The 16,512-nt window shown below is 38.7% G+C and overlaps 2 protein-coding genes across 2 annotated transcripts; both read left to right on the top strand.

Moving 5' to 3' along the window:
- The first annotated feature begins 306 nt into the window (after positions 1 to 306).
- LOC138855037 (neuropeptide-like protein 29) lies at positions 307 to 6,000 on the top strand. The gene is made up of 2 exons (XM_070101788.1): positions 307 to 388; positions 5,576 to 6,000. Exons 1-2 carry the CDS (start codon positions 377 to 379, stop codon positions 5,915 to 5,917), a joined length of 354 nt encoding a protein of 117 aa, XP_069957889.1. The 5' UTR covers positions 307 to 376; the 3' UTR covers positions 5,918 to 6,000.
- An 8,350-nt stretch (positions 6,001 to 14,350) lies between these two features.
- Positions 14,351 to 15,260, top strand: LOC138855038 (neuropeptide-like protein 28). The gene is made up of 2 exons (XM_070101789.1): positions 14,351 to 14,386; positions 14,853 to 15,260. The coding sequence occupies exons 1-2, from the start codon at positions 14,375 to 14,377 to the stop codon at positions 15,087 to 15,089; spliced, it is 249 nt and encodes an 82-aa protein (XP_069957890.1). The 5' UTR covers positions 14,351 to 14,374; the 3' UTR covers positions 15,090 to 15,260.
- Positions 15,261 to 16,512: the final 1,252 nt, after the last annotated feature.

Genomic DNA, 16,512 nt, shown 5'->3' on the forward strand with positions numbered 1-16,512 from the left:
AACCTGTATATAGCTGTCAATAAAGCTAGGAATCCTTAACCTTGTCAAACCTTGTGTAAAAAAAAAAAGAGAGAGAGAGAGAGAGCGAGAGAGAGAGAGAGAGAGAGAGAGAGAGAGAGAGAGAGAGAGAGAGAGAGAGAGAGAGAGAGAGAGAGAGAGAGAGAGACAGAGAGACAGAGAGAGAGAGAGAGAGAGAGAGAGAGAGAGAGAGAGAGAGAGAGGATAGCGTTAACGCATGGAGATCATAAAAAGTTGTCAATGTCCTTCAATATATAGAGGTACAGTGACAGCATGTGGGCGGGTCTAGCTCGTGTGTGGTATAAAAGGACGCCGTACCTTCAGCTTCTCACAGTCGATACGCAGATCCGTCTGAGCCATGAACTCCCTGGTAAGTTACATTTTCTTACACTCAAAGTGCTTGATGCTCACCATTGTTAAATGTATTAAGTTTTATTACAGGTAAAAATTGTCTAAATCTGCGTTAAGTTTGAACTTAAGGCCAACACACATTGAATCCTTTCTAATAAGACCCTACAATTAAAGTCAGAGGCATTTAAGTATTCAATATATATATATATATATATATATATATATATATATATATATATATATATATATATATATATATATATATATATATATATATATATATATATATATATATATATATATATATATATATATATATATATATGTATATATATATATATATATATATATATATATATATATGTATATATATATATATATATATATATATATATGTATATATATATATAAATATATATATATATATATATATATATATATATATATATATATATATATATATATATATATATATATGTATGTATATATATATATATATATATATATATATATATATATATATATATATATATATATATATATATATATAAATATATATATATATGTCGTAGCCGAATAAGCAGAACTTGCGATCTTGGCTTAAATAGCAACGCTCATCCTGCCATATAGGACAAGTGGAAAATTTGTGTATGCAATAATTTCTTGAAAACCATTCTGAACCTAACGAAAAAAATATATTTGATTGTGTTTGCTTAGTATTAAATTATTGTAAACGTATTTAAAATATATTTAGTTGGGTTAGGCTAAAATAAATTGCTCTTTTTATAATAAGGTTAGGTAAGTTTTCTAAGATTCTTTTGGTGCAAATTTAAAAAGTGTTACATTAACATTAATGAAAATATATATCTTTATACGTATAAGAGAAAATTTCAGAAAGGACTTAATTTTAAATGAGTTTTTGCTAATTGACCAGTTTTACATATTCATTTGACATATGTATATAAATATATATATATATATATATATATATATATATATATATATATATATATATATATATATATATATATATATATATATATATATATATATATATATATATATATATATATATATATATATATATATATATATATATATATATATATATATATATATTTTATTATTATCACACCGGCCGATTCCCACCAAGGCAGGGTGGCCCGAAAAAGAAAAACTTTCACCATCATTCACTCCATCACTGTCTTGCCAGAAGGGTGCTTTACACTACAGTTTTTAAACTGCAACATTAACACCCCTCCTTCAGAGTGCAGGCACTGTACTTCCCATCTCCAGGACTCAAGTCCGGCCTGCCGGTTTCCCTGAATCCCTTCATAAATGTTACTTTGCTCACACTCCAACAGCACGTCAAGTATTAAAAACCATTTGTCTCCATTCACTCCTATCAAACACGCTCACGCATGCCTGCTGGAAGTCCAAGCCCCTCGCACACAAAACCTCCTTTACCCCCTCCCTCCAACCCTTCCTAGGCCGACCCCTACCCCGCCTTCCTTCCACTACAGACTGATACACTCTTGAAGTCATTCTGTTTCGCTCCATTCTCTCTACATGTCCGAACCACCTCAACAACCCTTCCTCAGCCCTCTGGACAACAGTTTTGGTAATCCCGCACCTCCTCCTAACTTCCAAACTACGAATTCTCTGCATTATATTCACACCACACATTGCCCTCAGACATGACATCTCCACTGCCTCCAGCCTTCTCCTCGCTGCAACATTCATCACCCACGCTTCACACCCATATAAGAGCGTTGGTAAAACTATACTCTCATACATTCCCCTCTTTGCCTCCAAGGACAAAGTTCTTTGTCTCCACAGACTCCTAAGTGCACCACTCACTCTTTTTCCCTCATCAATTCTATGATTCACCTCATCTTTCATAGACCCATCCGCTGACACGTCCACTCCCAAATATCTGAATACGTTCACCTCCTCCATACTCTCTCCCTCCAATCTGATATTCAATCTTTCATCACCTAATCTTTTTGTTATCCTCATAACCTTACTCTTTCCTGTATTCACCTTTAATTTTCTTCTTTTGCACACCCTACCAAATTCATCCACCAATCTCTGCAACTTCTCTTCAGAATCTCCCAAGAGCACAGTGTCATCAGCAAAGAGCAGCTGTGACAACTCCCACTTTGTGTGTGATTCTTTATCTTTTAACTCCACGCCTCTTGCCAAGACCCTCGCATTTACTTCTCTTACAACCCCATCTATAAATATATTAAACAACCACGGTGACATCACACATCCTTGTCTAAGGCCTACTTTTACTGGGAAAAAATTTCCCTCTTTCCTACATACTCTAACTTGAGCCTCACTATCCTCGTAAAAACTCTTCACTGCTTTCAGTAACCTACCTCCTACACCATACACTTGCAACATCTGCCACATTGCCCCTCTATCCACCCTGTCATACGCCTTTTCCAAATCCATAAATGCCACAAAGACCTCTTTAGCCTTATCTAAATACTGTTCACTTATATGTTTCACTGTAAACACCTGGTCCACACACCCCCTACCTTTCCTAAAGCCTCCTTGTTCATCTGCTATCCCATTCTCCGTCTTACTCTTAATTCTTTCAATTATAGCTCTACCATACACTTTACCAGGTACACTCAACAGACTTATCCCCCTATAATTTTTGCACTCTCTTTTATCCCCTTTGCCTTTATACAAAGGAACTATGCATGCTCTCTGCCAATCCCTAGGTACCTTACCCTCTTCCATACATTTATTAAATAATTGCACCAACCACTCCAAAACTATATCCCCACCTGCTTTTAACATTTCTATCTTTATCCCATCAATCCCGGCTGCCTTACCCCCTTTCATTTTACCTACTGCCTCACGAACTTCCCCCACACTCACAACTGGCTCTTCCTCACTCCTACAAGATGTTATTCCTCCTTGCCCTATACACGAAATCACAGCTTCCCTATCTTCATCAACATTTAACAATTCCTCAAAATATTCCTTCCATCTTCCCAATACCTCTAACTCTCCATTTAATAACTCTCCTCTCCTATTTTTAACTGACAAATCCATTTGTTCTCTGGGCTTTCTTAACTTGTTAATCTCACTCCAAAACTTTTTCTTATTTTCAACAAAATTTGTTGATAACATCTCACCCACTCTCTCATTTGCTCTCTTTTTACATTGCTTCACCACTCTCTTAACTTCTCTCTTTTTCTCCATATACTCTTCCCTCCTTGCATCACTTCTACTTTGTAAAAACTTCTCATATGCTAACTTTTTCTCCCTTACTACTCTCTTTACATCATCATTCCACCAATCGCTCCTCTTCCCTCCTGCACCCACTTTCCTGTAACCACAAACTTCTGCTGAACACTCTAACACTACATTTTTAAACCTACCCCATACCTCTTCGACCCCATTGCCTATGCTCTCATTAGCCCATCTATCCTCCAATAGCTGTTTATATCTTACCCTAACTGCCTCCTCTTTTAGTTTATAAACCTTCACCTCTCTCTTCCCTGATGCTTCTATTCTCCTTGTATCCCATCTACCTTTTACTCTCAGTGTAGCTACAACTAGAAAGTGATCTGATATATCTGTGGCCCCTCTATAAACATGTACATCCTGAAGTCTACTCAACAGTCTTTTATCTACCAATACATAATCCAACAAACTACTGTCATTTCGCCCTACATCATATCGTGTATACTTATTTATCCTCTTTTTCTTAAAATATGTATTACCTATAACTAAACCCCTTTCTATACAAAGTTCAATCAAAGGGCTCCCATTATCATTTACACCTGGCACCCCAAACTTACCTACCACACCCTCTCTAAAAGTTTCTCCTACTTTAGCATTCAAGTCCCCTACCACAATTACTCTCTCACTTGGTTCAAAGGCTCCTATACATTCACTTAACATCTCCCAAAATCTCTCTCTCTCCTCTGCATTCCTCTCTTCTCCAGGTGCATACACGCTTATTATGACCCACTTCTCGCATCCAACCTTTACTTTAATCCACATAATTCTTGAATTTACACATTCATATTCTCTTTTCTCCTTCCATAACTGATCATTTAACATTACTGCTACCCCTTCCTTTGCTCTAACTCTCTCAGATACTCCAGATTTAATCCCATTTATTTCCCCCCACTGAAACTCTCCTACCCCCTTCAGCTTTGTTTCGCTTAGGGCCAGGACATCCAACTTCTTTTCATTCATAACATCGGCAATCATCTGTTTCTTGTCATCCGCACTACATCCACGCACATTTAAGCAACCCAGTTTTATAAAGTTTTTCTTCTTCTCTTTTTTAGTAATTGTATACAGGAGAAGGGGTTACTAGCCCATTGCTCCCGGCATTTTAGTCGCCTCATACGACACGCATGGCTTACGGAGGAAAGATTCTTTTCCACTTCCCCATGGACAATAGAAGAAATAAAAAAGAACAAGAGCTATTTAGAAAAAGGAGAAAAACCTAGATGTATGTATATATATATATGCATGTGCGTGTCTGTGAAGTGTGACCAAAGTGTAAGTAGGAGTAGCAAGATATCCCTGTTATCTTAGCGTGTTTATGAGACAGAAAAAGAAACCAGCAATCCTACCATCATGCAAAACAGTTACGTATATATATATATATATATATATATATATATATATATATATATATATATATATATATATATATATCACTGCGTACCTTGTACTAATGTTCGTAGGTTCGAGTCTCCTTCAGCCAGAGATCAGTGTTTGTGTATATTTCAGCATGCTCATGAAACCCTTGCATATATATATATATATATATATATATATATATATATATATATATATATATATATATATATATATATATATATATATATATATATATATATATATATATATATATATAAACATTTGTGTATAGACCAGTCATTCCCCTGGCTAGATATTCTATTTGATTTTCATTGACCTTTTGATAAAATATATTACTTTAAAAATATTGACCTGAAAGAGTGAGGTATATGTACCTATTTTGAAAAGCCATAGTAACTCTTTACCTAAAAAGTAATCTACAAAACACTCCTCTGCTTTTTGCACTATGAGTTGGTAAGTTGTCCTTACTAAGGACTAGTAATTAAAACATTACTGCCATAATAAGTTATAAAATAAATATTTATGACAATATTTAAAATAAATATTAATGTCAATCCAACAGGTCATTGTAGCCGTATTGGCCACATTCTGCTTGGCTACCACAAGCGCTGCACCTTCCCCAGATGCCGAGCCTGGTTACCTAGGAGGTTTCGGAGGTTTCGGAGGCTTTGGAGGCCATAGAGGCTTCGGAGGCTTTGGAGGCTTCAGGGGAGGATATGGAGGCTATGGATATCGTGGAAAGAGGAGCGCTGAGCCTGTCGCTGAGGCTGCTGCTGAGCCTGAAGCTGATCCTGGTTACTTGAGAGGCTATGGAGGCCTGGGTGGCTTTGGAGGTTTTGGAGGATTTGGCCGCGGCTTCGGAGGCTTCGGACGAGGGTATGGCAGCTATGGATACTATGGATAAACTATTTCTGTTACCAACTGTCCACTCTCAGTTCTCTTTACCATTTTTTTAAAAAATACAAAAATAAACATACAGAGCAAAAATATTTATTTTTATTGTTGTAACTCAGATCCTCCAAGTGTTGAAACATTCCAGATTGTATATATGATGACCAAAATAATGTAATGGCTCTCCATGATATATGGAAACTCCAAGAAAAAAATTTACAACACGATACTTATAAACAACACGTTCCTTTCAGGCCTGTCTAGTAAAAACTCCTTCATTTTATAAAATCAGAAATTCTAGTATTGATTGTATCAAGATTTTATTGGAGCAATATCTGATTTTTTACTCCAAGAATATATTTTCACATAAATTTCCTGACTTTACTGAAAAACTCGCTCCTTAAAAATCTCATTAGTTTCCATTTTTACCAAATTTCTTCCTGGGTTGAATAAACACTAATTTGCATTGCACTAATGTTCCACACAGCCAATGGAGAAACGATGCATTACATGTCAGTTTTTTTTCTATGTAATATACCTATTTTTCTTTGATATCTGAAAAAGGAATGCAATGTGTAAATGGCAAACAGGAAATTGTAAATAGCTGAATTTTGTACCGAATTTTGTATCTATGGGAAAGTTATTACAGGAAGAATTGTTAACGTTCATAACTAAAGAAAATAAGTGTTTTAAGTTGCAAGATTGTCATGAAACAGAAAAACTAAATAAACTGGTTACTGTATTACTGCTAGTACTTAGCGATACTTTTCAATACTCTCAACTGCAGAAAAAAATATTAATTAAAATGGATTCATCATTGCATAAAACTTTTTTTTTTTACAACGGTGCTAATAAAGTGTAAATTAATGTCAATGACCAAGAACAATCAACTATCACTATATGTGAAAAATACAATCACAACAGAAAATAAGTAATAAGAGTCTTAATTAAAATGTTTATAATTAAAAAGATTGTAGTTAAAATTATTACAATTAAAATTATTGCAGTTAAAATTAAATGAAAATAGTTACACAGAGTAAGAGAATAAAGTTGGATTAAATAAAAACTCTTCAAAACATACTACTTTTACTACTACTATACTACTACTACTACTACTACTACTACTACTACTACTACTACTACTACTACTACTACTACTACTACTTCTACTACTACTACTACTACTACTACTACTACTACTACTTCTACTACTACTACAAATAATAATAATAATGAAAACTATAATAAAATAATTACAAAAACAATAATAAGAATAACAATAATAATACTAACAGTAGTAATTATAATGATGCTAAAAACAATATAATGATTGAGTAAACTGGTGAGAATGACACAAGTAAGCCATGGAAGGGAGACGGTTGGGATAGAGGTGGTGGTAGACTCATCAACTGGTGTACTTCTGCTCCAATCACTCGTTCATTCTCTATCACTCAATTCTAACGATATTATGCTTCGAGCATTCATGACAATTGTTGCATAACAATAATATCCTGCAGACAGAAAAGTTGACAGAGAGAGATAAAGGAATGAAGGCTAATTTGTTGGGTGCGGAATTTCTAAAAGAAATGCCCAGCAAGAAATCAAACTAGATGTATTTTTGTCGCTGCGCAATCCGATAAGTGAATCCACGACTGGTGTGGGTCGCATCCTGGGACAAAACTGACTTACTTTGCAGGAAATGCTCTGCATAAAAAGCGGATTTCTATGTAGTAGTATGTCACTGATGTCAGCTAGGCATGATTAGAAATAAGTAAAAGTGTTAACTTCATTTAATTATAATCTAAATAAACTTTATGTTCTTTAATAATAATAATAATAATAATAATAATAATAATAATAATAATAATGTCATTATTTCTACACGAACAACACTTAACTCTACTGGGTGCGTGATCTTTGTAGGATCGATAGCTGAGTGGATAAAGTGACATGCACATTATGTTGTCTCTTGAGGAGGGACAATGTGTCGTGGGGGTCGAAACCTGGCCTGCCGCAGTTTGGTAAATGATTCAAAACGAGATGTTTCGTGTTTTCATTGCTGTATAGACTGCTTGTGGAGGCGGGTATTCAAACAGGAGGAGGCTGAAATTAATTCTTAAACATACTACTGCCTCGAGTGTCCTCAGATCACGAACAACACCTAGCTCTGGTGGTTGCGTGATCTTTGTAGGATAGATGGCTGAGTGGATAAGGTGACATGTACATTATGCTGCTGCTTGAGGCGGGACAATGTGTCGTGGAGTCGAAACCTTGCCTGTCACAGTTTGGTAAATGAAACACGCACGAACAATTTAAGGTATATACAGAGAAATATAATGATCAGCAGGATTCGAACGTATCTTTGAAAGATAACATAGTTCAGTACATGATGCCTTAGATCACTCAGCCACAGATGCCTCATAACGCTGGGTAATCTGATAATAAGCAATGTTTCTTTCTATTGCAGGGGAACACCACTGAGCCTTAGGAATGGTTTCCAGCTATATCATTGCACTCGTGTATGTGATGATCACAGACGATACTATATCAATGCACCAGGCAGATACATGTTGAGGTATATTAAGAGAAAGATCCCGGTCAGCAGGGTTCGAACCCAGGTTTGGAAAATAGAATATATATCTGTATATTAAGGGAGAGAGAGAGAGAGAGAGAGAGAGAGAGAGAGAGAGAGAGAGAGAGAGAGAGAGAGAGAGAGAGAGAGAGAGAGAGAGAGACCCCAATGAAAATAAGTCACTCTGTCTGACTTTTTTGGGTTATCCTAGGTTCTCTACACATATGCTGCTATGTATGATAATTCTATGTAACTGTATTTGTGTATACCTGAATAAACTTACTTACTTACTTAGAGAGAGAGAGAGAGAGAGAGAGAGAGAGAGAGAGAGAGAGAGAGAGAGAGAGAGGAGGACCAGTGTCGGAAGAAAAACGAACTTGATAGACAGGACCACCTGTTTAGAGACCTGTTCTCAGAACAAACCAGCAAGAACTCTGAATTGGCGAATACACTCACACGACAACCACTCAACTACTCCTATCTCAGCCCAGCAGGTGGTATTGTACCTTATACAAGACCACAGACTTACATCCCTGCAGCTGCCTCAGTGCCTTACTTCTCTCGAGGACAGGCACCTTACATGCCTTACTCACCCACCACCTCAAGCTGACCACATCATGAGGAGCCAGTCTATCAGCATCCTGTAGGCCAACTGTGAAGGAAAAGTTCAACAGATATAAGTAGCGAGCGAGTATATGGCAACGATAGTTTGATTGCCGGCTGCTTGTTAAGGTAGTGTCAGTCTAGCTCCCGCTCTCCCCTCCCCCCATTTTTCCCCATCCTGAAAGGTGACGTGTGAGGGGCTCAGACCAAACAGTAATCACTTGTAACAAAGTTGGTAGAATTACCGACAATATGTAAAGTAAAGGACAAGTGCACGCACATTTTATTGTGGCAACAAACAGTTTCTCCAGGAGCTTTATCAAGCTTGATAAAGCTCCCTGGGAGAGCGAAACGAAGCCACAATAAAATGTCACATTAGTTGCACTTGTGTCCTTTTACTTTACAGTAATCACTTGACTCACAGCTCCCGGCACAACTGTAAGTAAAAGCTTCTGCTCCTATTCTAGTGAACATATTGGTTGAAAGCCTCACTTTTGACCAATAATAAACTTAGTCCTTTCAGCCTTTATCTCCATGTTAGATGTTTAGATAATCACCATTGCTTTTAAATGCGGTATTTATCATGGAGAGTGATTTCTTAAGCAGTGGGTAACCTGTCTCTCTTTCCAGCTTGGAATGACAGCTCGGGTCATCTGCCAACCAACGAAGTGCTGAAGGAGACGGACTGAAAAGGTCATGAGACATCACTTATTGATCTACCTACCTGATTACTTACAGTAAACCGCAGACGACTACCTTTTATCTTCGAAGTGGTAAAGAACCTGCGTTCCTGTCATCTGGACTGACTATTCAAGGCTATAGACTCTGTGAAGAACTAGTCGTTGGGCTGTCACCAACACCTGTGACACCCCCACATCATCAGTAACAGCTACAATTTCTAGAAGACTGTGTCAACCTCCACCAGACACTCCAGTATAACTGTACATATTAGCGTTGAATTTAAATGTCATTTTTTAATTTAATTTTTCATTTTTCTTTCAAGTAGGATACACAGTCATCTTTCAATGTTTTTGCATTACTAAATAATAAAGTGTTTATCTTTGTGAATTATTATTTCCTTTTCTATTCATTAATTTTCCTGAGGAGGATCCAGCCTTGGTAATACTGTCTGAAGTTGTTACAGGGCTGAGTAAGCCTTCACACCAACATTACACATTTCATTATTAATGTTGGAGAGCTCACACACAGTTTTGTGAACACTCGACGTCCCGACATGATAGCTGTTGTTGAAACATTTTTGGACGACAGGACTCCAGAAAATTTTGCAAGAATTGCTGGCTATACTTCATGGATGAGAAGGGACAGGCAAGGGCAAAGAGGAGGTGTTGCTGTGTACCTCTCTAAAAGTGTACATGCCCAGCACATTGATGTTGCCATCTCTACTCATTTTGAAATAATGTTCTTTAAGCTATGCATAAACACTAGTACCTCTGTACTATCATGTGCAATGAACAGACGTCATGCAGATCCCATCAACTTCCTAATGGAAAATGTGGACTCCCTTCTGCTACAATACAACTGTCAACATGTCTTAATTGTTGGTGACCTCAACCAACACCTTATAAAGAGTGACTTTGATGACCTTCTTGCAATATTTGACATGAGAAACTTTGTTGATTTCCCTACTCACATCTCTGGTTCCTCCTTTGACCCAGTAGTGAGCGATCTAGCAGAAGGTATAGTCACTTGTCAATCCCTCGGCTACGTTGGATCGTCTGACCACAAGGCTGCTTTTACGACACTTAAGATCCCAAAAGAACGAGGTGAGGAGTCCACACGCACAACCTGGTTATGAGAAAGAGGTAATTGTCTAGCCCTATACTCTGAGCTTGCCACCACCAATTGGAATGCTCTTCTCCATGGGGATATTGACAACCAAGTGAAAGCCTTCACTGGACACATCCTTAATCAACAAGAACACATTCCTCACCGGCAATATGTAACGAAGCCTACAGATCAGCCTTGGTTTGGCTTTCGTTGTAGAGAGGCTGCTACTCCTAAGTACAAGGCATGGCAAAAGTATAAGAGACATCCTACCACCTATAACAGGAACTTGCACAGGCAAGCCTGTAGGCATATGGTGACCTTTAAAAGTGGGCCATCGCTAAATGGGAGATGGATAGAAAAAGAAAGCTAGTATCAGGTAGGGTATGCTCCATACCTGGTGGTCCCTTGTCAAGGACAGACAAGGTTATCTGCCTGATGAACTCATTCCACCTCTAAATCGACAGGATGGGACCACTTCTACTAGTAGTCAAGAGAAAGTGGACCTCTTTGCCGAACAGTTTGCTACCAAAATGCAAGTTCCTGATCCAGCGAGGGACCCTTCCTTGGCTAGCTGCAAGAACTGTGTCAAAACTGGCAGCTGTAACAATAAGGTGCACTTCCTTCTTAAATCACTTGACCAAGAAAAGGCTGTGGGCCGAGACAAGTTGAGCCCAAGATTGCTGAGAAGATGTGCAGACCAGCTAGCAGCACTTCTAACCAGCATCTTTCAGCACTGCCTAGTACAGTGTAAATGGCCTTCTCTGTGGAAAGAGGAAAATGTAGTCCCTGTTCACAAAAAGTAGAAAAGAGCAGAAATCAACAACTATAGACCAGTGTCACTCCTGTCAATCACTGGCAAGTTCCTGGAGACAATAATCTCAAGGCAACTAAGTGGCACCAGTCACTGGAGGAATCCAAAGTCAGGTCTGTGGTAGCACTTGACATTGCTGGTGCTTTCGACCGGGTGTGGCACCAGGGCCTCTTCAATGACCTTCTTCATCTCATCCCAGAATCCAATGCATACGCAGACGACTGTAAACTGACATTCATTTATCCAAGAGAAGAAATGCAGCTGCTCTAAGCTACATCAATCACCAGCTCAGAGTTATATCAGCTGGGGGAAATAGATGGCAAGTAACATTTGCACCTGAGAAAACACAAATGATGAGGATCTCTAGGCACCATGATGGTAATGCCAGTGCACTAGTAAGGATGAATGGGAGAGTGTTGGCACCTGGGGAAAAGGTTGATATCCATGGGGTGAAATTTGACTCCAAACGGACCATGAAAAACCACGTTGCAAATCTTGCAAGCATGGCAGACAGGAAACTTACAGCACTTCGCTGTATCTCGCATCTGCTTGACAGCAGGGTTTGCAAGATCTTGTACGAGGCACAAGTACGCTCACGCCTTGAGTATGCTCCACTTTCTTGGTTCGCTTGCCTCCCTTCTCATCTGCGACTGCTTGACAGAGTAGAGAACAGAGCAAGACGTCTCATCTCTCGCTTTGACCAATTCTGGATAGATCTGTAATTTCAGCAGAGCCTTCAATACAGGTGGGATGTGGGTGGCCTTACTCTTATGTACAAGGGCAATATTGTAAAAGTACCACACTTGGATCCATTTCAGAGAGCGTGAGGCAAGTTTCTATACTACAAGACGGGAAGAAAGCAGCAGCTTAGTTCTGGCTCTACCCTTCTCCAGAACATTACTTCATCTAAGATCATTTATCCCCAGGATGACTCGAGTCTGGAACACATTCGTTCAGTATTATGATGTCAACGAGATAAAGTCAGTTGATCAGATGAAAATGCTGGCCCACAGATGGCTCCATCTTCATCCTGTTCCCTACTTGTATGTTTCATAACACTAAAAATGCTTTCGAATGAGCTTATGTAGGTAACAGCTCCTAGCTTGTCAATAAAGTTGGGAATCCTTAACCTGTAAATAGCTTGTCAATAAAGCTAGGGATCCTTAACCTAACCTTGTCAAACCCTGTGTAAAAAAAAAAAAAAAGAGAGAGAGATAGACAGAGAGACAGAGAGACAGAGAGAGAGAGAGAGAGAGAGAGAGAGAGAGAGAGAGAGAGAGAGAGAGAGAGAGAGAGAGAGAGAGAGAGAGAGAGAGAGAGAGAGAGAATCAGCAAGACATCCTATTGGGGCAAGCGTTCCACAAGGAAGCGTGCTGGGACCATTGTTATAGAATGTTTACTTCAACGACCTTCTTCATCTCATCCCAGAATCACATGCATATGCAGATGACTGTACACTGACATTCACTTATCCAAGAGAAGAAATGCCAGCTGCTCTAAGCTACATCAATCACAAGCTAAGAGCTATATCAGCTTGGGGAAATAGATGGCAAGGAACATTTGCACCTGAGAGAACACAAATGATGAGGATCTCTAGGCACCATGATGGTAATGCCAGTGCAGTAGTAAGGATGAATGGGAGAGTGTTGGCACCTGGGGAAGAAGTTGATATCCATGGGGTAAATTCGACTCCAAACTGACCAAGAAAAACCACGTTGCAAATCTTGTAAACAAGGCGGCCAGGACTCTTACAGCACTTTGCCGTATCTCGCATCTGCTTGACAGCAGGGTTTGCAAGATCTTGTACGAGGCACAAGTACGCTCACGCCTTGAGTACTCTCCACTTTCTTGGTTCGCCTGCCCCCCCCCCCCCTCTCATCTGTGACTGCTTGACAGAGTGGAGAACAGAGCAAGGGGTCTCATCTCTTGCCTGGGCCCATCCTGGATAGATTTGTCATTTCAGCAGAGCCTTCAACACAGGAGGGGTATGGGTGGCCTTACTGTTATGTAGAAGGCCAATATTGTCAAAGTACCACACTTGGATCCACTTCGAGGACAGCGTGAAACAAGCTTTTATACCACAAGATGGGCAGAAAACAGCAACTTCACTCTGGCTGTACCCTTCTCAAGAACATCACTCCATCTGAGATCATATATACCCAGGATGACTCGAGTATGTAACATATTCGTACAGCATAATGATGTCAACGAGATAACGTCAGTTGATCAGTTGAAAATGCTGGCCCACAGATGGCTCCAACTTCATCCTGTTCCCTACTTGTATGTCTCATAACAATAAAAATGCTTTCAAATGAGCTGATGTAGGTAACAGCTTCTAGCTTGTAAATAAAGTTAGGAATCCTTAACCTGTAAATAGCTTGTCAATGAACAAGTGATCCTTAACCTTGTCAAACCCTGTGTAAAAAAAATTAGAGAGAGAGAGAGAGAGAGAGAGAGAGAGAGAGAGAGAGAGAGAGAGAGAGAGAGAGAGAGAGAGAGAGAGAGAGAGAGAGAGAGAGAGAGAGAGAGAGAGAGAGAGAGAGAGAGAGAGAGAGAGAGAGAGAGAGAGAGAGAGAGCGAAGTGTCATGTCCTTGAAAATGCAGGAACAGTGACAGTGTGGGCGGGTCTTATTCCAAAGTGATATAAAAGGAAGCCCTTCCTCCAGCTTCTCACATTCGTCACATACTCTTGAGCCATGAACTCCCTTGTAAGTTACAGCATCTAACTCAAGTAGTTCCCAGTAATAGATAAAAAAAATAATTTTTTTAAGTGGAAGTATACAGTAAGAACAATTTTTCTACATTTGTGTTAGGGATAGGCTTAACGCCAACTTAGAATATATTCTCATGAGCTATATCCATTAGTCAATATTGACAATGTTTTCAGCATAATTAATTTCTATGTATAAACCAGTCATTACTACAGTTGTGAATTATATTTGTTTTTCTCTGGCTTTTTAAGGAAGCGAAACTCTTTAAAAATATTAAAATAAATAAGTGAGGTGTATGTACCTATGTTGACAAGCAGAAGAAACTTTTGGCCAAGTAATTATATTTTCTATAAACACTCCTCTGCTTTTTCACTGTGATTTGACAACTTATCGTCACGAAAGACTAGTACTTAAAAGATAATTAAAATAAGATATAAAGTAAATGTTCATGTCAATCCAACAGGTCACTGTTGCCGTCTTGGCCGCATTCTGCTTGGCTGCCACAAGCGCTGCACCTTCCCCAGATGCCGAGCCTGGTTACCGGGGAGGCTTCGGAGGTTTTGGTGGCTTTAGAGGCTTTGGAGGCTTCGGAGGTTTTGGAGGCTTGAGAGGAGGATATGGAGGCTATGGATATCGTGGAGGAGCGCTGAGCCTATTGCTGAGGCTGCTGCTGAGCCTGAAGCTGATCCTGGTTACTTGAGAGGCTATGGAGGCCTGGGCGGCTTTGGAGGGTTTGGAGGATTCGGCCGCGGATTCGGAGGCTTCGGACGAGGATATGGCAGCTATGGATACTATGGCTAAACTACTCCTCTTATCAATTGTCCACATTACCATTTTTTTAAAATACTAAAATAAATATACAGAGCAAAAGTATTAATTTTGAGTGATGTAAATCAGATCCTCGAATTGAGAAGATTTCTCGACAACCAGGAACGTTATCAAATAATGAAGTGAAATGATAAAGTCCCTGGTAGCGAGAAATCTTAACATAACCCTCAGTATTTTTTCTTTCCACAAGGATGAGGTGGTTGATAAGCTCGGCAGAGTTAACTACCACAGTTACCCACACTGCTAATACTTGTAACTTGATGCTTGTAAGAGAGCTGCATAATGACAAAGGACAAGTTTTGCCTGCAGAGAAAACTTCTTCAGTCGAGTATAACACTAGAGACAGTAGACATGATTTTGAGGTGAACAGTCCCTCAGCCAGAGTTATATTCGTTAGTATCAGACCGAAAAAGCCTGCTGTGGGGAAGGGGAGAAAAGGATCGGTAATAAAAAAACCCGAGTGTTACTCATGTGCCTTATTCATCAACTTGTTAGTATCGAATATTATCATTTATACAATACAAAGATACAAGTTACAGATGAAGCTCTTGGTAAGTCATGACCTGATTGCAAAACGTCCCAGTTAAAGATTCTGCAACTTGGACTTTTTATCAATTGGCAATAAGCAATTTCAACTGGTATGGGACTCTTGCTCCAGGGAATTGCAGCTACCCTCCATTTCCTTATATAAATTCTGATTGCCACCCATTTCCAAGGTGCTGTATACCCTTACATGTTTAGTGATCCAGATGTAATAATAATTCTAATAATAATAATAATAATAATAATAATAATAATAATAATAATAATAATAATAATTATAATAAAAATACTATAACTATTGGTAATGAAGGTCAGTAAAGCCAACGTTTATCTGACTTTATTGACCTGAGGTAGTAAGCAAAGCGTGGACTGACCTTGATATGCGAGGTAAAATAGTGACTGAAGTGGTCAGTGCTAAATCTTTTTTAAGGGCCGGCGGTGGACCAGTTTTTAATGAACATAAGAAACAAGAAACATATCAGTTGGCCGAATGGCCCATGCTAGGCAGATCCTTTGAGAGAAACGATTGAAACAGAGACACAAGTGCTTTGTTAACAACGTTTCTCCTGCACAATGGGTGAGGATTATTCTATGTACAGTGAGTATATTGATGTGAGGTTAGTTGTCAAATCTACTTCCTTGGGTAGCTTTCAAAATTGATGTTTTATAGCCTAAGCGTGAGTAATAAAGTTAAGAGATTACTGGGATTAAAACCAAGCAGCATAATCAACAGGGGTACAAAGCTGTATTCA

The sequence above is a fragment of the Cherax quadricarinatus genome, chromosome 79 (assembly GCF_038502225.1).
Source record: "Cherax quadricarinatus isolate ZL_2023a chromosome 79, ASM3850222v1, whole genome shotgun sequence".
In the NCBI taxonomy this organism is placed as follows: domain Eukaryota; kingdom Metazoa; phylum Arthropoda; class Malacostraca; order Decapoda; family Parastacidae; genus Cherax; species Cherax quadricarinatus.